Raw genomic sequence first — 24,678 nt, 5'->3', positions numbered from 1 at the left:
GAGAAGACTTTGTTTTATGCATTTATTTATTTGTTGTTTTTTTACCACATGGTAATAAGCAACCACCATTTTTTTCCAAGTAAAAATAATAGAAAATGGGGTATTGTATACAGGTGTTGTATATTGATTTACAATAACCAGGGCAATATCAACTCCATGTAGAGTCCTGTTGTGAACATAGTAAGATGCCATTCCACACCACACTTGTGATTGTGATGGGATAAGAGATAAGTGAAATTTTCATAACTATTCTGCAAATTGTTCACCTCATTCCGCATCTGGGTGCCAAATTTTGCGCGTTTCACCAGTGGAATTTGGCTTTAGGTGTCCTCAGTCCTTTCTCAGCCACACAACACATCACAATGAGTTCACTTCAAAGACTATACAGTCTGTGAAAAGTGGAACTCAAAGATCATTTTTATTATTATTATTATTATTAGCTTTCATTTATAAGGCGCCACAAAGGGTCCGCTGCGTACATGACATATACAGAAAGCAGTGATCCATAACACATAACATGATTCATGAAAAACAAAATACAAGCACCAGCCTTACTGAATGAATAAAAAATACAGGTAACATGGTAATGCAGATCAAATTATTTACGGGACAGTGAGTGAGAGTGATGGTAGTAATCAGTGGGAAGTAAAACTAAAGAATACAGGGCTAGGGAAGCAGGTCAAGGGGTACAGAGGGTGATGGAATATTAGAAAGAGAACACAAGGAAATAGGACCCTGCACTTAAACTCTTAACCTCTGTCATATCGCAAAACTCAAAATTTCCCCATGATTTCGCTCATCCCTAGATGGGATGCTAATGCTGTATATATATATGTATATAAATGTATGTAAATCATATAACAACAATCAAACACACTTGCTTGAACATTGCTAAGTACTATTTCCTGCCTTCAAAGTATAACCTGAGCAGACATATGTAGCTGTTAGCAGTGTTTTCTCATGGGAACAAAGATTTGTTGTGTTAAAGTTACTAGCACAGGATTTTATGCTTGGAAATGTGCCTATCATTGGTTGTAGCTCCACTAAGATTTGGTTTGTACATGATAGTGTTTGTAATACCATTATGTTAGTTATATTAATATTTACTTGGCTGTGTTTTATTGTTGTATAGATTTGTCATGTGTGTGTTAATATTTGAGCCTGTCTGCTACCTGCATCTTTTTTTTTTTTTTGTTATAAAAATGATGTTTGAATTCTTATATTTACACTTGTTTTTTAATATACTAATTATTACAATAAGTATTATTATTACTTTTATCTATTACGCACACAACTTCCATCCATATTTTAAGTCGCACGTATCTTGCGTGTGCGTCCACTTGCACTTGTTGAGGGGGTTCAGCGTCATTCACGTGTAATTTCAGTACAGTAACGGCGTGTAGCAGCAAGTAAAAACGCACCTCTAGAGAATTTTGACTTATACACATCTTTTAAGATACTTCTTTCAGGAAGTGTATCTTTGCCCAACCCATAGGCCTGGTGCATATTTATGAGCTAATGATTTTGACAGCAGAATTTTTAAATCTAGCTAATCCATGCGCCTTAAAATAAATTCAGATATGAAAGAAGGGTGTAGCAAGGGTCCTGCTCTTGCTGCGACATTTAGAATGGATTGAAGGGGGAGGGAAATGCCAGATAGGATGAGGTTGCAGTAGTGGAAACGGGCGATGATGAGAGTGGATAAGAGTTTTGGTAGCATCTTGGGTAAGAAAAGGGCGTATTCTGGCAATATTTTTAAGGTGGACATGAGACCAAGGCAGCGGGCTGGGAGACTCCGGAAATTGAGGTGTTATTGACAGTGAAGGAGATTTGGGGGGGAGGTGACTCTGAAAGGAGAGAAGATGATAAGCTCTATTTTGGACATGTTGAGATTTAGGTAGCATTGAGACATCAGTTGGTTATACCAAATAGTAACGGAATGGGAGCAGTCAGGGGACAATTGGTAGCTTTGGCTGTCATCAGCATAGAGGTGGTACTCAGGTCAAATTAGCGAATTTTTTCCCCCAAGAGAAGAGGTGTATAGTGATAAATACAGAGTGCCAAGAACAAAGCCTTCAGGGACTCCTGTCAGGGGAGGGCTGGAAACTTTTAACCGGGGGGCAAGACTCAACTCGGCAGCCTATTAGGAACATTTTAAAGGAAAACAAATACTAGTGGCCCAGTGATCCAGCCCAAGGTAGCCCACTATGGGACCGGCCTGGGGGGAAGATGTCCCCCTGACTCCCAGCCCAGCCTGCCCCTGACCCCTGTAGATACAGAGAATGGAGGAGAGCATGTGACACAGGTAGAGACACAAGAGTAGTGGTTTGATAAGTAGGAAGTACAGGTAAGAACTGTATTGTTAAGGGCGTGGAGGAAAACAGTGTAGAAAAAGGCAGACAGGTCCAAGAGGATGAATATGGAAAAGTGACCCATAGACTTTGCTGTAAGCAGATAATTTATCACGTTTGTGAGTGCAGTCTCAGTGGAAGGTTGCAGAGAGCCGAGAATGGAGTGAGAGGAGAGAAAGTGAGATAGGCGATTATACACAAGTCACTCGTGTAGTTTGGAGGCAAAGAGGAGAGATATAGATAAGTAGTTGGTGAGAGAAGCTGGGTCAACAAATTGTTTCTTTAGGATCGGTGAGATGAGCATATGTTTGTTGGAGGATGGAAAGTGGAGAAAGACAGGTTGAGTTTGTGGGCATGAAGTTGGGAAGAGAGAACGGAGAAGTTGCGAGGGAATATGGTCAAGAGGGCAGGTTGTAGGGTGAGATGATGAGATGAGTGCCAAGACGTCATCTTTGGTTACTGGAGAGAATGAACTGTAGGTGGATTGGGGAGTGGTGGAGAGGGTTGGTGGGATGTGGCGGGATTTGGCATGAGTAAATATTTTGTCAAAAGGTGTTGATGGTTTGTCCTACACCCAACACATCACTCAGCAGGATCAACTGATCATCATTGTATTCAAATACCATAAATCCTGTGAAATTTACAAATACAGTGCAGAATAGCCAAAAGAGGAACTGGTAGGGTGTATTGCTGGAACTTTGCACCTCTAGCAAAATTCCACTGTTCACTTTCTACTAGGTACATAGTAGCAGTATTACCAGCGTGGTCATGCTTTATTTTAATATTGGTCTTCAGACCAATTGGTCTGGTGTTAAAAAGTTAATCTAAGTTTGGAATAAAAAGGATGTCTTGTTGGCTTTCTGAAGGCTCTACTTTCAGTGAGTTGCTTATCATGTAATAGAACTCTGTACATATGATTTAAAAAAGGGAGATATAGTTACAAACATATACTGGATTCATTGCTTTTATTTCAAAGAAACATATAAAAACTTTTTAATACTTCTAAATATCATTTATCACTGCATTTTACAGGGTCATAAAGTCAGGTGACATTTCATCTAAGAAGTCGCAAGCACAACAAATATACCAAGGGCAGAACAAAGTTACCTATACATTTTGAAAACCAAGTGTTACCTGCAGACATCGAAGAAGATCAACGTAACTATTCCTTTAACAGGAAACCATAACAGAACATTATGTCTTCTATGCTGTATGGCTGTACGGTGGGAATCAGACACTACCCAAAGTAATACGGCCGAAAGTGACCACAATCAGCTTTTGTAGTATAATTTTATTTTTTAACCCACCACCCGTCACCTTCTCTTGGGCCAGTTGATTAGTTGTGGAATAAAGGACAGCCATATATTCATACCCCATCAATGATGGTCTGCAAATGATTATTTAATTTTCTTTTGCTGCCTTATGGTTGCTGAACAATACTTAAACTTACCAGCATCTCGGCAACTATAGAGGTTAACTGTATCCCAGTGTATAGCAACATTGTTTCAAGAAAGTAAAAACATAAAGGGGTATATTTACTATTTAAATTAGTGCGTAATGGCTAACCTTCAGTGTCCATACTTGTCTGTTCCACAGTGCAAATTTGCTCTTAAATCTGGGGGGTTTAAACTTTGTCAGTCGACCCGTGAATAACAATTATGACAATACCTAAACAATAAAAACTTCAGGTGGGTATATTTACTAAACTGCGGGTTTGAAAAAGTGGAGATGTTGCCTATAGCAACCAGTCAGATTCTAGCTGTCTTTTTGTAGAATGTACTAAATAAATGACAGCTAGAATCTGATTGGTTGCTATAGGCAACATCTCCACTTTTTCAAACCCACAGTTTAGTAAATATACCCTTATTAGTTGGGCAGCACGGTGGCTCAGTGCTTAGCACTTCTGCTTTACAGCACTGAGGTCATGAGCCGGGGGGCAAGACTCGACTCGGCAGCCTATTAGAAATATTTAAAAAGAAAACAAATACTAGTGGCCCAGTGACCCAGCCCCAAGTAGCTTCCATGTGACCATGGCCTTATCTGTGGGGAGTTTGTATGTTCTCCCCGCGTTTGCGTGGGTTTCCTCCGGGTGCTCCTGTTTCCTCCCACACTCCAAAAACATTAGTAGGTTAATTGGCTGTTAACAAATTGACCCTAGTCTGTGTGCCTGACTCTGTCTGTCTGTGTGTGTATGTTAGGGAATTTAGACTGTAAGCCCCAATGGGGCAGGGACTGATGTGAGTACAGTGCTGTGGAATTAGTGGCGCTATATAAATAAATAATAATAATTAGTTATAGATGCCATTTTAGCTAATAGGAAAAGTTGGGTGATGTGAAATGAAATACTACTATGTAGATAGGTTATTAGCATCTTTAATAAATGATTATTTTTCCACCAGAAGTAAGCAGAAAGGTTGATAACATTTGCAAAATATGTTATCAATTGTGAGATATGGATTATGAAACTAAGACTGCAGGAATCCTTTTTACCTACCTCCCACTGGTGTTTCAGAGGCTTTTTATTCATGCTAGCGAAACACATGTCAAGCACATATATGTTTGATATGCATTTTACTTGCGTTCTCTCTAGGTTTAAGTAAATTGATTGGTTCTCAGAGCAGACGACAAACAGATAGAAATAGAATAGGATTTATTTGGGGAAAAATGCACGTAACGCAAGTGTATAAACATCACTGCAAAGTACATCCTACGACAACTTTAGGACCACTTTATTCATTTTACATTTTTTGACTTATTTTTCCTAAATTACTGCTCAGTCCTCATTTATATCTTCAACCATGTGAGTCAGGGGACATCGGGACTTTGTTTTTCTACAAATGATCTTTCCCATATACGTTCAGCTGGTAGGTGTACCATTGAAAGTACAGGACAGCCCGAGCCATCCTGTGGCTTTCCAGGGGTTGTGAAACTAAAAGACCCAGCATGCATTGCCAGCTGATAGTCAGCCAATAGCTAGCAGGGTATTCTGGGACTTGTAGTTTCACAACACCTGTAGAGCCACAGGTTGGCCAGGACTGGTATAGGAGGATTCATGATTTACCAGCACATCCCAAGTACCTGTAAAATTGAAGTAATTTTTCAAGGTGGAAAATGATGTGAGGTCCCCGTCACAAAACAAGGAATCGCTCAATAACGTCCCCTACTGGCGCTCTTGGACTTCAGTTGAATAATCTGTTGCTGAAAAATGGAATCTCATTTTTCTATGAGGTGCATAAGGAAGAGCGTTCATGTGGCAAGCCCACACTCTGCAGAGGACGACAACAATGCATATAGCTCTTGCCGTCAGAGTATGCAAAATGTTACATTCCAAATCGATTGCTTATAGGTACCAAACACAACACTCAGCTGGAGGGTCTATACAGATACCATGGGTGTAGTAGTAGTGGACAACTATTGAGTGACACTAAAAGTAGTTCCCTATTTGCGTTCCGCTACTCTCCTCATTTCCTCCAAAGTCTTGATTTTAAGCTGACTAGAGACAAGCGCAGGGCCGGATTAACCCTAGGGCTAACTGGGCTACAGCCCAGGGGCCTCAGGCATCCAGGGGGCCCTTAAAAGTGCTCAGCAGCATTATTGATCGGTCGGGGGCGTGGGGCGCCCCCGGCCCGATCAATGCTGCTGAGCACTTTCACTACGGTCCTTCCCCGATGCGCTGTAGTCTCCTTACTGAGGAGATCTCGTGAGTCTCACTCTCACGAGATCTCCTCAGTAAAGAGCGTACAGTGCACCGGGGAAGGAGGTAAGTGCCTTGGGGGCGGCTCGGATCACGTGGGGGCGGCTTGGATCATGGGGGGGGGCCCTCACAGGGGGATTGGAGGCCCCCTTAGCCCAGGGGCCTCCATTCCCTTAATCCGGCCCTGGACAAGCGGATCACTTCCGAACGGCTGGGGCCTCGGTAGACAATTATTTATTTCAGTGATGTATGGTCATCTTCACATCTATCAATGTGCCTGATGATGAGACAATCGATATCGATTTGAATATTATGGCGAATCACGTTAGTTTTCTGGCTGCACGTGCCGCTTAGCCAAATTGGCAGATATTGGCTGACATATGGCTAAGGCCAATTAGCCGATAGAAGGGTTGAATTTTGACTTTCTGTTAGTGGCTTGTCTGAGAGGGAAAAGGGAGACCTGCAACCATTGGTCCTGGTGAAAAGTACATTTAAGTGGTCCATGGACCAACTGCACCACCTTACAGGCTTCCAGACATGTATAATACTCCAGTGCCTGCCTACGCTGCTACGCTTTTATTGTCCCCACCCAGCAACAAAGAGCTCCTGGAAATGATATTAAATCGTACAATGGTAAACAATTCAATTTTAAAGGTCTGTCCACCTTTGTACAATAATAGATAGTTATGCATAAGACCCTCCATGTAGCCCCCCCTGCGGGACCCCCACCTTCACCAGATCACAGTCACTAGTAACCAGAATGCCAGGAGAGGAGAGAGCTGACAGTCGGATTGCCACCTTTTCCTAAAGCTAAAATCAAACAGCTGCAGCAGAAAATAGAGTTTACATTAGAATGATACTATAAAATATTGGAATTAGTGCTAAACAGTTGCTTGTAAAAAAATATATTTAATAATGGCTGTAAATGAATGAATATTTAATAGAAATGAATAATAACTAATGCATATATACCTGTATGGAACATATATAAAACCATATTAATAAAGCCTATTGAGCTCAAGATGCATATAATTAGCCTATATTCATTGGAATAAATTTAATTAGCAGCAATGGTCTACAAAATAATTCTCATGCGGGGAGATTAAATTCAAATACCACTGAGCTGTAGTTAGTTTAAGTCCGGTCGGGGTAGTTGTTAAATTAGCATGACATACACTGGCAAAAGGCAATTCCTAATGCACCGTGTATAACACAATCTTGAGATATGTGATATGGGGGTAAATGTATCAATGTCCGGATTCTTCAACTCCGGCGAGATCGGTGTCTTCAGCGCTTAAATTTAAAGCGGCGCTGCCTTGTAAAGGGAAACTTCCCTTTACAAGGCAGCGCCGCTTTAAATTTAAGCGCTGAAGACGCCGATCTCGCCGGAGTTGAAGAATCCGGACATTGATACATTTACCCCATGGTGAGGACGGGACACGCTTATTGTAAAAGTGACTAAATTATCATGAATGCTATGGTTAAAAACATTATTATTATTATTATTATTATTATTATTATTATTATTGTTGTCGTTGTTGTTGTTGTTATTGTTATTGTTGTTATCTTTTATTTATAAGGTGCAACAAAAGGTCTGCAGCGCCGTACACGAAATTTCCAGTAGTATACAACACAGAGAGCAACGATCCAAAGACATTGCATAATAAATTATTGAACCAAACATAATTAAACAAAGACAGTAAAACAACAAACTAAAGTAAACATCTATGGCTTTTATACTCAATGCCACATGCATAACACAGAGCTTGATAATGGTGTACTAGTAACTTGTGCGTACAGAGAAAATGACAAAGATGTTAATATACAAAGTGTCTATAACCGTAGCTGGCTGCAGTAACTTGGTGGGAGATTCAGGCACAGCTGGTATATACATAGTGACAGCAGCTCCTGATTGGACAGAAGTCCCTGATTCATGTGCAGGAGATATGTTCTCATCACCTCTTTACCCCATGTCACATGTTTCCTTTCCTCCACTTCAGTCTGTCCTCAATGCTGCCCAACGCATTTTCCTCTTTCGCCTCTCTACCACTGCCACCCCTCCCCGCCAGTCACTACACTGGCTCTGTGTCCGCTTCACAATCCTTACCCTCACTTGCAAAGGCACCAACCAATCCTAAACCACTCCTCAACCCCCAATCTACAACCTTATTTCCAACCACACCCCCTGGGACTCACCCTGCTCTGACCTCACCACTTCACTGATTACCTCTTCCCATCCTAGCCTCCAACCAGGCCATTAACTCATCTTTTTATTCAAGCCTACCAGCCCCCAATCCTAAATACCCGGCCTTCACAGCCCCTGTCTCTGCTCCTCCAATAAAGTTTCACCCTTTCTGAGCATTCCCTCCAATGTAAGCTAAAGCAAGCAGGTATCTCTCTCCCAGTGGTTTTTTAAGTATGCATTTTTACAGGTTATAATTATATTATATATTATAATTATATAATTATGTAAATTTATTGTTTGCATTTATACAGTTTTGTTACTTTTGTACATCTATCAATTTGTCAATTCATTGTATGTTCTAAGCCCCTATCTATGGCTCTGCTGAACCCTTGTGGCGCCCTATAAATAAAAGATAATAATAATAACATAATAACAAAGTATACACTATGTACCAAACAAGCACATCCATCCCTAGTGCTAGCAGATTATGGAACATAATAGTTGTCTTGGATAACGGAATAGCGTAGTATTGCTGTGAGCTTTGATGGTTGTAAACACAAATTAAAGACAAATAAAACTTGTCTTATAAACTAAAAAGATTTTAAGACTTCTCAGACAGGTTGGAAAAATTAATAAGGGCTCAGTAGACCAGGACAGTTACCTACTTCCTCCTTCTTCACCTTCATCTGTCCTTTCACAGCTTCACACAGATTGTTCCTGCACGCTCGATGGTTGTATTATTGTACTTACCAGGAATCCCAGCACTTAAAGGACCATTAAACCTAATAGACAAGCTGCTTACATAATAGATCTGCTGATAAATATTCACAAACAAGTACAATGTATTTGTCTCTGTTCAGCAGAAGTAAGCTAAGGCTCGGTACACATCCTGCAATTTCAACGTCAACAGTGGCAAATCGGACCGTTATCGGTGAGATGCCGATCAGATCGAATAAGTACGGTCAGCGCTTGAAACTTCCTATATACTTGTGATTTGTATTAGTAGCATTTTTATACTAGTCAATGCTGAGGTCGAAGTGGAAATTTAGAAATGGAGGCATGAAAAATGTAATGTAAATGTAAATGAAAGGAATGCAATAGTGTTACAATGAAGGCAGCAGTAAAAGTGGCGGTATGGCGAACCCCCGTATACACCCCACTTCCACCACTGAGCCAATGTATATTTTAGGTTAGGTGGTCCTTGAAATGATCTAATACAATCGCTCATGAAAGTAATGCAGACCAACACTGTGCATCAATTTTCACTAATATAGTTCTGTCCTTGTGGACCCATACTTAATAGCATAGAGAACAAAAATCACTTATCTTTTTGAAATCTGCATTACAGGACCGGGCTTCCCGTCCCAGATTCATTTAAAAAAGATAATAAAGTTATTGATTTAAAAAAAAAAAAAAAAAATAGAAAAATTAAATTAAACTTTATTTAAAAAACAATGAGAAAAAAATGCCTTATTTTAATAATAAAACATCCGTTTTCAATGGATTTAAGGTTTAGCTCCCTTTGATAAATAGATCCCTTGGTCTTTAGTTGCCCTTTAATAGTGAGCTGTAACTATTTTTGTGCTCACAGACAGCTCTTAAAGACTCTGGTTATCTCCAAAACTCTATCACATTAGCTCATGTTGCATTATGATCTTCCTCTAATTATGACCCTGTCTATGAACTAGTCATGAAATAATGTCATTGCCTACATGCTTTATTTCAGTTATATCTTAGATAGATAGATAATACATACTTGACTACTCTCCTAAATTTCGGGCAGTCCTCCCGTAGTCCCAACAGTACAGGCACCCTCCCAGGTCCCAGGGAGGTGGGGCTCAATGATGTGAATGGTGCTGTGAAGCCCCACCTTAAAGCCGTGAATCACTACAGGGGGTGGTGCTATGTAACCACGCCCCCTCCCACACTTGCCAACTGACCCCCGCCCCCCCTCCAGGATCTCCCAGCGGGGAGAATTTATAAATTGCCAAGTATGAGATAATAGGATATGAATTAGCTGTTAATTTCTTTCCACACTTGAATTATTACATACTCTAAATACCATTATGGGGTAAATGTATCAAGCTGAGAGTTTTTCGGTGGGTTTGAAAAGCCAATCAGATTCTAGCTATCATTTATTTTGTACATTCTACAAAATGACAGCTAGAATCAGATTGGTTGCTATAGGCAACATCTCCATTTTTCAAACCCACCGGAAAACTCTCAGGTTAATACATTTACCCCTATGCATCAATAGTAAATCACTTTGATTTTTAAACACATAATGAAGTCATAATCTTATATAAGGATTAGAAAATGATTCTGTTTTGCCCAAAAAAAAAATATTTAGTTCTATGCAATACATTTTAGAAGTATTAGATTAATAATTAGTCCGTTCTTTTTATTATTATTATTATTTATTTAATATCATATTTGTTATTTATTTATTTAATATTATATTTGGCAAATAAAAATACTTTGTTAACATTCTGTTATGGAAAAGAGGATATTAATTTGTTACTGATTACACCATTGTGTGTTATTTAAATTCTACTTGCATGTATTGCAAGAATTGCCACCTATGGTAACCCTTCCTCGAACCTTAAACTGTTAGCTATATGCTGCTCAACTCCCAAGCTGCAATGGGGCATTTGCATACCTCAAGCACAGTTTTTCTGTATTCTTCAGTGGAGGGGGTCATAGGAAAATATTTTGTTTCTTACACTGTTATAGTGCAAATGGATTTATGTAAAATGTTACAGGTCCTCTTTAAAATAATATTTAAGGTCAAGTCATTAACCGTTTTAATTATTCATGACCCTTAATGGGCCTAATTCATTAAGGAAAGTTAAGGAAAAGTAAAAGTAAGTAAGGCAAAACTATATTGCATTGGAGGGGGAGGTAAATTTAAAATGTGATGGCAGATTTATATTTGGGGTAGGACATGTCCTAGATCAGCTTTAAATTTCAGTGTACAAATAAGCGATCAAGTATTTGTGTGCTATATGAAAATACAGACAGTAATTTCTTTATGTGCAAAATAATAAACTAATTTGCACCCCTTGCAATGCAGCATGGTTTTGTCCAGAAAACTTGAGTAAGAAAACTTACTCAATTTTTTGCTTAACTTTCCTTAATGAATCAGGCCCAATGTTATTAAAATATAATTATTGGTAATTTTTCAACGTTTTGAAAACTATCTCAGAGTTGTATTAGTCCGATAAGTTCTGATAAGTAGAGCAGTATGTGTCACAACATCCACATAATATTTTCTCATTATATTTACTGCATTTTAACCATATTTGCCGACATTTTTTGACCTTCGAGAAAATGTGCCCCAACTTTGGCAATAATTCAGCCCAGTGCTGATAGCACTAGGGCTCATCCCAACACCCTTGGGTGGTGGGTGTTGGAGGAATTATTGTTTAAAGTTAAAAAAAAGTATTTTAATATGTAGCAGCAATTACTTTCATAAACTGCTTGGGTATGCTGGCAATTGTTGAACTACAAGTGACAGCATACCCATGGCTGACAGTGCATACTGGCACTTGTAGACACGGAAGCTGTAAGCTCACTCTAAGTTCTAAGCCAATGGCTGCAGATTAGAATCTGTTGGGAGCAGGAGCCAGCCAATGTAGAACCTACTAGTCTCCTAAGTGTTGGACAGGTACCGACGTATAATCTACATCAGTGGTAGTGAAATACAATGTACAGCTGGCGAGGTGCACACAGATAAATATAATTTTTTTCTGTGTGATGAGAACAGTTTAATCTGGGCTCATCTTCAAAACGTTGATATCTGTGTTCATATAGTGACTATATATATAAAACTTACATGGGTGTTTGCTTGTCTACAGTACGTCTCTGGCCAATACTATATATAAACATAACATGGGTTATCCTACTAAATTTATCTGATGTGACCTGTCATAGAAGTTAACTGCTGTTTATCAATCAGGACAGTGGACATATTATAGCATGGTGGTACCTCCACTCACAACAGAGCTCTGGGACATCCTAAACCTATTCCTTAATGAGAAGCGCCAAGGGGAACACAGCAAAACCACATCCTATACCAAAATGTGCAACAAGGTCTGGCAATGTCGCTTCGGCCTCCCAGGCCTCCCCTCTGCTCTGTGGTCTCTTCCAAGCATGTGTGGGTCCAAATCATGGCCAGTAAAGGCCATGCTTGCCAAGGTTAAATACCTCCCCTCTGGTCAGGTGACAAGTGCGGGTAAAGGGAGGGCATGTTGACACATCAATCCCCACCTATGCTTCAATATTAACGTGGGTTGGATCCAGGATCTTACGGGAGTCTGGGAGACTCCCAATTTTGGGAGTATCCCGGAAATTACGCATGCCCCAATGAGGCCCCTACGCTGCTTTTCTGTAGAAACACAGTGGGCCTGCTCCCACGTTGATTCCAAATTAATGAAATAAAGATAAGCATAGGTTGGCATTTTATGCTTTTAATCATTGATAAAAGGAGATTATGCTATATCTAAATTCATAACACATACAAAATCATGATAGCATCCCTTCAATTCACTTAAGCCTAATAAGTAAAATAGATAAATATTTGCCAAGCAGTTTCATTAATGTGTTAAAAAGTTTGTTGTACACAGCCCATAAGTTAGAATGTTTGGGAAAATATCACTCTAGCGGTTAATCCATTTGATATCACCGTGAATGCTCCTAATTATAATGACAGTTATGATTTACAAGTTATCTGATGATGTATCACAGAAATGTCAGCGGAAAACGCTGAAAGGCAATTTCTATCTCATTTTTTAATAAGTTTAAGTGAATAGAGATGTTTTCAAAACCTGCTGTCCGTGATACAAGCTATATATCACTTGGCTGTGTCCCTGGCTTCCAGGAAATATAAGAGAGTGATTGAGGATAATGTGGTAAACAGAATAATTGGATAAGAAAAATCAGCAGTTTACTACATTTGAATGAAAAATAAGCCACCAAAGGGGAAAATTGAATAACTCAGAGATTGATCATTTAGTGACGGAGTAAGCCCTGTATTGGACATTGATTTGACATGCATTTATACACCAAAGCTGGTGAATTACAAAGGTAATGATTGTACCTAAAATAAAAAAAATATATTTATACTTAACTAGTTGTGTTCAGCAGATTATCTGTCCTATTCCTTTGCTGGAAGCAAAGAGGAGAAAAGAGGCAATCTTCACAAGCCTAAGGGCACGTATACGTGGTTAGTTAGCCAGTACTGACCGTCCACCTGACCTGTACGTTGTGTTGACCCTCTGCTCTAATCGTGCCCTTCTTCTTTTTTCCTCTCTGATTTCCTTTTCTCACTCACGGCTTCTCTAGAGCTGCACCTATTCTCTAGAACTCTCCTCCTCATGCCACAAGATACTCGCAGAGTCTTCAAGCTTCTAAATCGTCCTTGAAGACAAATTTCTTCACACAAACATATAAACTAACCCTATAATAACTCGCTCCAGTTAGCTAGTCTGTGGGAACTTCTCACACCACAATCTCATGTTAGACAGGAGTTCATCATTAACCCCTATGTCTCAAGTGCTATTTGCATGGCTGTTCAAAGTAGCACACATAGAAAGCCGGACAGAACATAGATGTGTCTTCAACTGTATTATTCAGGTTACTCTCTGTTGAACATTGTCCATCTATTGCCTTGAATAGCTTGGTGAATGGACCTTGATGCTCAAAGAGATCCATGAGCCTTTTTAAAATCTTCTTTTGGAATATATTCCACTGTTTTCAGTCCTAATATCTGCCTTTCAGTCTCTATAATAGGTTCCTATCACACACAGGATACATTTTAATATCCTGTTCTTAACCTAAAAGCACCCAAAAGTTTTGCACCTCATTACTTCTTTTCCCCAATCTTCAGGTAACTCCTAAACAGACTCTCTAAAGTGTCCTCCTTCTCTCTTCTCTTGTCACTCGCGGTTCCTCTAGTGCTGCACCTGTTCTCTGGAGATCTGTTCCTCATGCCATAAAACACGCACATAACCTGACCCTTCTACACTCACCTGATTTATGGGAACTTCTCACACCGTAAATCTGGTTTACAATTCACTCTGTCAACTTACATGCTCACTCACCTCTTAGATTGTAAGCTCTTTGAGCAGGGTTTTAATTTCATTGTGACATTTTAGTGTAAATGATAAAATCATGTCATTGTTATTATTTTCTTACTACTACAGTGCTACAGAAGATGTTTTCACTTTAGAAATAAATAATAATAATGCATTTATGGAGATTTTTGAATTGTCCACCCATGGTCGGTGATGTCACTTTGAAGCAAAGATGCCAGCTAGGTATTTAAAATGACTCTTCTGTCAAATGTTTGTATTTTGAACTTTTGAAAATAAACTTTACTTATATTTTCAAACTATTGTAATTTTTTTTTTTTGCTTTTTTTTATAAACAAAATGTTTTGGTCTTTAGGAAAATACACAAAATAAAAATCATGTCTCATCTAAATAGCTTCAATGTTTTTGTTAATAGAACAATATTGGTTTATATTGAAGGGGGATTTCCAAAAGGACTCCCAAAGCACCTTTGACACTTGTCAGATTTGTCAAATTCATTTCCTGGTAAGAATAATTTTGAAACTACAGATGAAGGATTAGTTGTCCAAAAATGTCCCATGTCAGTTGAGCCATCTCAATTAGTTCCCAACCTCTCAATGTCTACATATGTCTTGTTGGAAGCAGCTATTGCTTGACAGGACATAAATAAGCTTGTTTCAATTATGACGGGACTGTTCGATTTGGTTCTCGAGTACCAGTAAAGTAGATTACAATATGAACGCTATGTATCATTTCCATATTCATGTGTCCGCAGTATCAACTATCAACTAGCATTAGATCAGTATTACTCCAGTATTATTACTCCAGAGATACAGGGATTGGAAAACTGTAAAAACTGCAAAAAAAACAGAAACTATAAAATTGATCCCCGGCCAATGAAGTCACCCCTGTCCAGAAATGGCTGCCTAAAATATAAAAGTTTTTTTTAGAAATATACAAATTTAAAATAACTTTAAAAATGGTACCCAGTCAATCTTTATGTATGTATAGTTCTGATATAGCTTCAAAGGAAAAAAAAATGTTTCAAAAACTAAAATTTATACCTTTTGTCTCAATGCCTCATAATTGCGTCACACCTTGTACAAAGTACACATATTTGGTATCTCTATAATCCTGGACAAAACCATGTTACAATGCAAGGGGTGCAAACTAGTTTTCTGTTTTGCACATAAGTTAAATACTGACTGTTTTTCATGTAGCACACAAATACTTGATAGCTTATTTGTACACTGAAATTTAAAGTTGATATTTGTGTGCTACATGAAAAAACAGTCAGTATTTAACTTATGTACAAAACAGAAAACTAGTTTGCACCCCTTGCATTGTAACATGGTTTTGTCCAGGAGACTGAAATAAGATACCTCTTCATTTAAGATCCTTAATGAATCAGGCCCTGGGAGAATTAGCCTACAAATAGTTTTATGAAGAATCAAGGAAAAGTGTATTTTTCTGCTACCAAAAAAAGGAAAAGATCTGCCCCCAAAATAAACAATATAATATTTGTATAGACCAGTGTTTCCCAAACCCAGTCCTCAGAACCCCCTAACAGTGCAGGTTTTCCAGATGACATAATTATACCACCTATGGATCTGTGTCAGTCAGTAATGATTACACCTGTGCTCCAGCAAAGAGATATGGAAAACATGTACTGTTAGGTGACCGTGGGGACTGGGTTTGGGAAACACTGGTATAGACTAAAAAAATATAAAATGTATTCCCAGTAAAACTGACGCATCTTAGAAACAAAATAAATTTGTCTGGTTATAAACGTGCAAAAACTCTTCTGGAGTTGTCCACATTGCGGAACCTCCCTTCTGGGTAAAAGTACTGCGTGGCTTCCTCCTCTGGGATCATCATCATCATCATCGTCGTCAACATTTATTTATATAGCGCCAGCACATTCTGTAGCGCTTCACAATTCTGAACGAACATGAATAAAACAATACTGGGTAATACAATACAGACAGAGAGGTAAGAGGGCCCTGCTCACAAGCTTACAATCTATAGGACAATGGGAGTTTGAAACACAACGGCTTGTGCTACATCATATTGTACAATGGACCAGCTAGAATGCAAAGGTAAAAGTATTGAGTGGGCTGTGTGATCAGTCACACAGCAATGTTGGTCAGAGGGTTGTTGTCTTGTGTTAGATATATAGAGGGTGGTAATAGGGTAAACTAGGGAGATTAAGATGCTGGTTGAGGAATATTATAAGGTGGGTTTTCAGAGAACGCTTGAAGGTTTGAAGACTAGAGGAAAGTCTTACTGTGCGAGGGAGGGAATTCCATAAATTGGGTGAAGCCCTAAAAAAGTCCTGTAACCGAGAATGGGAGGATGTGATGAGAGTGGAGGAGAGACACAGATCTTGTGCAGAACGGAGGTGTCGAGTTGGGTGATATTGAGACAAGTGAGGAGATGTATGTCGGTGCAATTTTGTTGACGGAATTGTATGTTAGTAGGAGAATTTTATATTGGATTTGTTGAAATACAGGCAGCCAATGTAGAGACTGACAGAGTGGCTCAGCAGAGGAAGAACAGTTTGCAAGGAAAATCCTATCACTTCCCTTACTCTCTATTATTGCTTGATGACAAGAGCTACAACCTTGTGACCCCACAAGCACTTTAAAGATTCAATTAATGTCAATTTGTAGTGTGATCTGATAGGGGTACCTGTTCCAACATGACAGTTCTTTCCGGTGCTCATGGGGTCATTGTAAGGTCGTGTAATGGATCTCGGGAGAGATAACATAATTCTACTTGGGGCAGAGTTTTCCTAATGGGGAAATTCCACTTTGAGCGGAGTGCTTCTGTAATGGAGTTGTATCACTGTGTAGGTAAATGTACAATTGTTGTACGGACTGATTAAAACCATATTATTACCTTTTCTGCGTGAATCATCTTTCAAAAATTATCAGTATATGCAGACTCGAAGAATGGACATACCCTATCAATAGTATGTTGTTGATCAAACAGCGTAGTCTTGTAATCCAAAATCTTTCCACATTGATTATCAACTAGTGCAATTATTTTGTGAGGTCTGCCACCAGATTATACACCAGCAGGTCTAATGTGAAATTTCCACAACAGCGACTTCAAGAATAGAATTAACAATATTGGAAAGTCATCTATCAATATTTCACAATAGCAAGAGGACTATCATCGAGATTATAAAATTGTGTGATATCTACTTTCAAGGGCCCTGGCTGGATTGGGTAGCCACAGTGATATTCTGTGGGGACATCCAACTAGCAGGTACTGAGGCCCATCTTTACCTCTAGGTATCGTCGCAGTACTTTTTACATATATAAGAGTGCACAGGAAAATAATATTGTTACCCATTGCAACCGATCAGATTCCAATGCAATTTGAAAGGTAAAAGCAAGTCTCTGATGATGATTTGCTACAGATATTTCCAATTGCCATGTTGGAAATTAAGGAGACCTGTGTATCATGCAACAAAAATATTTGATCAAAACCCTGTTAATGTGGTTGTCTGATGTGTGTGGTTTTACCCCAACCAATGAATTGCATGAAAATGTGTTATTTCAAAGAGTTATAATTAAGTATGATACCGCATTACAATGACGAGTATTCGATGTAGAGTACATTCTAACTAACAGTATGCAATATCATTAATGTACGATACAGTCCAGTGACCAGTATGAAAAAGTATGAATGTAGGGTACATTGCAAGGCCAGTATAAAATACCATGAATGTAGAATGCATTCTAATGACCAGTATGCAATATTATGAATGTAGAGTGCATTTTAATGGTAATTATACAATATTATGAATGTAGAGTGCTTTCTAATGACCAGTATGCAATTTTATGAATGTAGAGTACATTTTAATGGCCTGTATCCAATATTATGATTATAGAGTGCATTCTAATGGCCTGTATCCAATATTATGACTATATAGTGCATTCTAATGGCCTGAATCCAATATTATGAATGTAGAGTGCATTCTAATGGCTTGTATCCAATATTATGCATGTAGAGTGCATTCCAATGGCCTGTATCCAATATTATGAATATAGAGTGCATTCTAATGACCAGTATGCAATTTTATGAATGTAGAGTGCATTCCAATGGCCTGTATCCAATATTATGAATGTAGAGTGCATTCTAATGGACTGTATGCAGTATTATGAACATAGAGTGCATTCTAATGGTCATTATACAATATTATGAACATAAAGTGCATTCTAATGACCAGAATGCAATATTATGAGTGCAGAGTACATTCTAATGGCCTGTATACAATATCATGAGTGTAGAGTGCACTCTAATGAGTAGTATCCAATATTATAAATGTAGAGTACATTCTAATGGCCAGCATACAATACTGTGAATGTAGGGTGCACTCTAATGACTAGTATCCAATACACACCCATTCTTGCAGCTCCTATACAATACAGACCGCAGTCTGTTGGTCACTGAATCAAGATTCCTTGATTTAAACACAAAAGTTTTGTAACTAAAACCAGTACATAACAAAATTTGTTGCAGAAGATACTTGTATTTTGGTAATGTTTCCCTTTAACAGAGCTTAATGAATTTACACCCGAGGCTGTTGCAGAAACAGCATTAGCGGGGAACATTGCCACTGAAGCAAATCATATTGACCTTTAATTGCTTTACAAGGCTGAGAAATATCAGTGACGCTTCTTGTTCTCTTTATTTGATTTCTCTTTTATTTGTGTACGGATATTATCATAATTGAACAATTAGGTAATTTGCCACAGTGTCCTCCTTGAAGGATATTATTCTTAATAGAGATATATCCGCTAAACCCGGGTAACCTGTAAAGTAAGATAATGAGCTTGTTTGGTATTTTATTATTTTCTCCAAAATTGGTAAAAATGGAAAGCATTTTTGTTAAAAAAAAATTTTTTAAAGAGTAAAGTATAACTACTGTTGATATGTTGAAGCAGAAGGTACAGCAACTACCTGAAATCTTAGGATCTCTTTCACACCAGGTATTATCAATCACAATACAATCCTTGCATGTGGCTAGTATACAAAGCAGAACCTTTATCGGTGAACAATACACAAAGCAGACCTTAATATAGCTAATGTTTGCAACAGACTTCCCATCTAGTGGCTAGTGTTTGGCAAGATGTTTAACATTGAGTCCTAGTAGCGGAGTATTATAACGTTAGACCCCCTTAGGCTATGCCGCTCTTGTCTCCCCTAAAAGTAATGGGTAAGCAACAGAGCAGAGCCCGATATATCATCGATGGAAAGCGGGGTTGGCACTATAATGCCAAGTTCCCCTACCAATGCCAACCTCTACATGCCGTCCCCTCCTGTACCACAGTATTGGCTGCCCAATCAGATGGTGAATGACACTATTGCATCTTGCTTTGAACAAATCTGCCTACTCTGTAAATGATTTAGAAACCGCTTGATGCACAATGCTATATATGTGAATCACCCTGTTAGCAATGTATGCAATTGAAGACTTTTCTTACCTATTTTTAAAATATACTTTGCAAAATTAAGGTACGGTCTAACAAGGTGGTCTTTTTGTTAGTTATTAGTTCAAGGAGCAGTGCTTACACCAGCCCATATTATCAACAAAATACATTAAGAGAGCAATTGTAAAGTTTATGCGGGGCTAGTAGACTTCTACTTATATGTGTCACTTATACACAGGAAGGCACATATCTTCTGGGTTGATCCAATATTCATGGAACTGCAACCTATCAAATCACTAGGAACCAATAACATCACTGAGGACTAATATTCATGAGTCAGACCAATATCCCACCAATTTATGTAAACTGGTAGACAGGAAAACAGATTTTGGCCATTTTAACTAATCAGAAGTTTGCTTTCATATTTTTAAACCATGCTAACACATGACATCTAGAATCTGATTGGTTTCTATGGGCAACACCACCGTTAACCTGTGCACCAGTTGTCATAAATGTCCCCAGAATTCCTAGTGAATTGATAATTATCAATTAAATTTTGATTTATCCCATCAAATTACTGCTTCAACATGTACAGGTGAGAGGTGCATTCTCAATCAAGCCCTTTCTAATCTCTAAGTGCTCGATTTATATTCTAGGTGTTCGTGGGCATGGGTAAAAAACTCTAAGCTTTGAGAGCCAGTAAAAGGACAGACTTTTTTTTTAAATCCGAGTTTTCCACAGGTGTAATAAATAAAGTGCCTGTTTAACAGTCTAACACACTTGTGTCATACATACAAATACTGAAGACATCTGGGGCTAGATTTACTAAACTGCGGGTTTGAAAAAGTGGAGATGTTGCTATTAGCAACCAATCAGATTCTAGCTGTCATTTTGTAGAATGTACTAACTAATAAATGACAGCTAGAATCTGATTGGTTGCTATAGGCAACATCTCCACTTTTTCAAACCCGCAGTTTAGTAAATATACCCCCTGGCCTGTTGCTACCCTGCGACGTACAGTGTTAGCTCAGACTTGCCTACTCTTTTGGAATGTTCGTCAGATTCCCGGCAGATTAGGCCTCCCCCCGAGGATCCTGCTTCTCTTTCAAGTGGGTGTGGACATTGTTAATGTACATGTTATCAAGGGATGTGAATAACATTTTTTTAAAAAATAAATACAAAATTAAAAAGAAAATGCATTAGATGACATAGTGAGTTTGTTGACAGACTATTTATACAAATTACAAAGGGCTAGATGGCGCTACTGGTGAGGTTGGCGGGACAGTCCCAAATGATGGGCCTTGCGAAAATGGCAGAAGTTTCATCCAAAAGTGGGTATTTTGGGTAGGGTTTGGGTGAACCAGCGGCAAAAATTTATTTTGTCCCGATTCTGCGTGCCTCAAAGTTGTGAGGTATGTTTATGTTTCCTTCTCTATGTGCACCTACAGGCACACCATGTGCCTAATTACGAATGTCGACCAGGAAACAGGCATTTTAAAATGGCTAATAAAAATGAAATAAATTATGTCTTGCTACATTTATAATGATGTAGTTTAAATTTGTTTTTTCCCGATGTTCCAGGTGGAACGAGGTTCTTTCAGGTTCAAAGAGCTAATGACTCGTGACCGCAAGATTGAATTTTTAAAAAGTTGCTAATAATATAAACAAAGAGAAAAGTAATGTAAATACCTAGCTCCCAATAGTAATATCAACGGTAACTTCTTAGGGCCCCGTCTTTCTGTTAAGAAAGCTGGAAATACAATCGGGATAAACTCCGATATCTTCTGCAGATCAGGGGGGTAAATGTATCAAGCTGAGAGTTTTCCGGTGGGTTTGAAAAGCCAATCAGATTCTAGCTATCATTTATTTAGTACTTTCTACAAAATGATAGCTAGAATTGGATTGCTTGCTATAGGCAACATCTCCACTTTTCGAACCCTCCGGAAAACTCTCAGCTTGACACATTTACCCCCAGGTCCGGTCGTGAGGCAAAGGGTCCTGGAATCAACTTACATTTAACGGTATGAACACGATTTCAGACTTTCTATTGGTACAATACTGATAAGAAAGAATACATTCTTGCACATGTGCAGTAAGCATCTTAGATAACACCCTAGCAAAATATGTGGAGATCTCTCAGCTTTGCCTTAAAAAAGCATTTTACAATACACACATAAAAATACGAAAAACAACTAAATGGCGTTTAGTGGTCATATTGATAGGCCTGTCACACCCGATAACAGCTATTTTAATAAGAAAATATGTTTTTCAGACTTTTCTCTAACTTTTATAATCTTGGATTTTGTTACAGGGTTGAAAGAAAGGAGCGAGCGCGGCTAAAGACTGTGAAGTTTAATGCAAAGCCAGGAGTAATTGATGCTAAAGGGGTGAGTTGAGTAGCAAAACATTAAAAAGTGTAACGTAAAAAACATTGGTATGATTATTTTTTTTTCTTTATGGAAACTACACCAGGAATGTTTGCACACATCTAATATTTTCTAAGGTAACACTCATGCATAGGTGAACATTTCAATTTTCAGTAGACGATACAGTTGCGGACTAAATAGCAAAAAAAGTGTTTTCTAGTAAAAATAGATGCAAATACTAAAAATGTTGAAAAATAGATTTGGGACATTATGTAATGGTAAAAAAGCAAGTAACATTTTCATATGCATGAATTTGGATCATGCTGGAATTCAGTTTAAATTGTAACAAAATAATAGATTTATAACAAGAGGAGAAGGAAACAGAGGAGCAGATCAAATTCTTCTATTAAGAACTCCAATATACCAATAAAATGGGGAGTAATTTAGTTTTATCTCACGGAGTTATACAAACTGATGCCTCAGCACAGCGGGACTATACATCACGGATATTATTATTACATTTGGCTTTCATAGTTTCATTATTTCTGAATGAAATCGTTGCTGATTAATGGCTTGCTGATTACAATTAAAACAAATTTATGTAATCCTATCAATGTTCTGACAGACATTTTAAAGGATCTTTTCGTTCACTGTCGCAATTATAAAACCAACTTGTAAAATAGAGCTATGTCTCCCGTGGATACCAGTTTTTGTTATAAACTGGAATTTGTGTAAAAGTCTTGCTAAAGGCTTTGTGTAGGGCAGCAGAATGGCAACGACCTCTGTGCTTAATGACGTTTTGTTTTACCAGGTCGTGTTTATGATGTGGCCAGAGCCATATTAGGACCTTATCGCGGCCCTAGGCAAGATACTGATTTGGGCCCCCCTTTTTTCCTCAATTGGTCCATCCGTCTTTACTTACCCAATACACACTGATCACTATTCACAGGTAACACTGATATCACACACCTGATACACACTAATCACTGTACACAAGACAGACTGACATCACACATCTGGTACATACTGATCACTATATACAGGTAACACCGATATCACACACCCTAGTACATACTGTCAAGCCACATGCTGCTCGCCACCTTTTCTGTCATGTGCCTCTGCCCATCAACTTTTCCCTCACATGCCCATCTGCCCTCCAGCTTTTCTCTTACATGCTCACCAGCTTTTCTCTCATATTCCCTGCTGTCCACCAGCTTTTCTCTCACATGCCCCCCTGCCCACTAGCTTTTCTACCACACGACCCCCTGTCCAACAGCTTTTCTCCCACTTGACACTCTTGCCCACCATCTTTTCTCACACATGACACCCCTGCCCACCAGCTTTTCTCTCACATGATAACCCCTGCCCACCATCTATTCTCTCACATGCCTCCTACCCACCAGATTTTCTATCAAATGCACCTCTGTGCCCAGCTTTTATTTTACATGACACACCTGCCCACCAGCTTTTCTCTCACTTGACAACCCTGCCAGCTTTTCTCTCATATCATAACCCTTGCCCACCATCTATTCTCTCACATGCCTCCTGCACACAAGCTTTTCTATCAAGTGCCCCTCTGTGCACAGCTTTTCTCTCACTTGACACTCTTGCCCACCAGCTTTTCTCTCACATGATACCCCCTGCCCACCATCTATTCTCTCACATGACACCCCTGCCCACCAGCCCTGACCTCCAGCTTTTCTCTCACATGATACCCCCTGCCCACCATCTATTCTCTCACATGACACTCCTGCCCACCAGCCCTGCCCTCCAGCTTTTCTCTCACATGATACCCCCTGCCCACCATCTATTCTCTCACATGACATCCCTGCCCACCAGCCCTGCCCTCCAGCTTTTCTCTCATATGATACCCCCTGCCCACCATCTATTCTCTCACATGCCTCCTGCCCTCCAGCTTTTCTTTCAAATGCCCCTCTGTGCCCAGCTTTTTTTTTATCACATGCAACCCCTGCCCACCAGCCTTTTCCTCACATGTCCCTGCTGTCCAACTGCCTTTCCCTCACATGCCCATCTGCCCACCAGCCTTTTCCTCACATGTCCCCTGCTGCCCAAATGCTTTTCCCTCACATGCACATCTGCCGACCAGCTTGATTCTCACATGCCCGTCTGCTCACCAGCCTTTCTCTCAGATGCCCCCTGCCCACCAGCTTTTCTCTCATATGTCCCCTGCCCACCAACTTTTCCCCAACATGCAGGAGGCAGTTGGCAGACAGGGCCCATAAAACCAACCAGGCCGTAAGCAGCCACTAATAACAAAAATCTGCATATGCATGATTCAGTTAACATACCCTTATACATACTTAGAAATATATGATTGCATCATAGTAAAAAAAAAAAATATTGTAAAACATTTCTTATTGAAGTGCATATAGGAGATTCTTATCAAATCTGCTTTACAATTATATTATGGAAATATTTTTCATAGACTGAAAAATTTCCCACCTCAATTCCCCTATTCCCTCACAAGGAAGAGCAGAGTTAATTCTAATGGAGATGGAAAGTAGAAATGAGAATCTGAACATTACCCACACCTGTAGTTTGATAGG

The 24,678-nt window shown here is 39.0% G+C and overlaps 1 protein-coding gene across 10 annotated transcripts in view; it reads left to right on the top strand.

Annotated features, from left to right (window-relative positions):
• DLG2 (discs large MAGUK scaffold protein 2) overlaps nt 1–24,678 on the top strand; it is a 1,188,444-nt gene that overhangs the window by 1,120,008 nt on the left and 43,758 nt on the right. For all 10 annotated transcript variants that reach the window (XM_075198643.1, XM_075198642.1, XM_075198647.1 and 7 more), the window contains one exon: nt 22,057–22,132. In XM_075198643.1, the coding sequence (XP_075054744.1) occupies nt 22,057–22,132 (76 nt within the window). The remainder of the gene's footprint in view (nt 1–22,056; nt 22,133–24,678) is intronic.

Source organism: Mixophyes fleayi, chromosome 2, assembly GCF_038048845.1.
Source record: "Mixophyes fleayi isolate aMixFle1 chromosome 2, aMixFle1.hap1, whole genome shotgun sequence".
Lineage (NCBI taxonomy): Eukaryota > Metazoa > Chordata > Amphibia > Anura > Limnodynastidae > Mixophyes > Mixophyes fleayi.
This window is presented reverse-complemented; position numbering and strand designations above follow the sequence as displayed.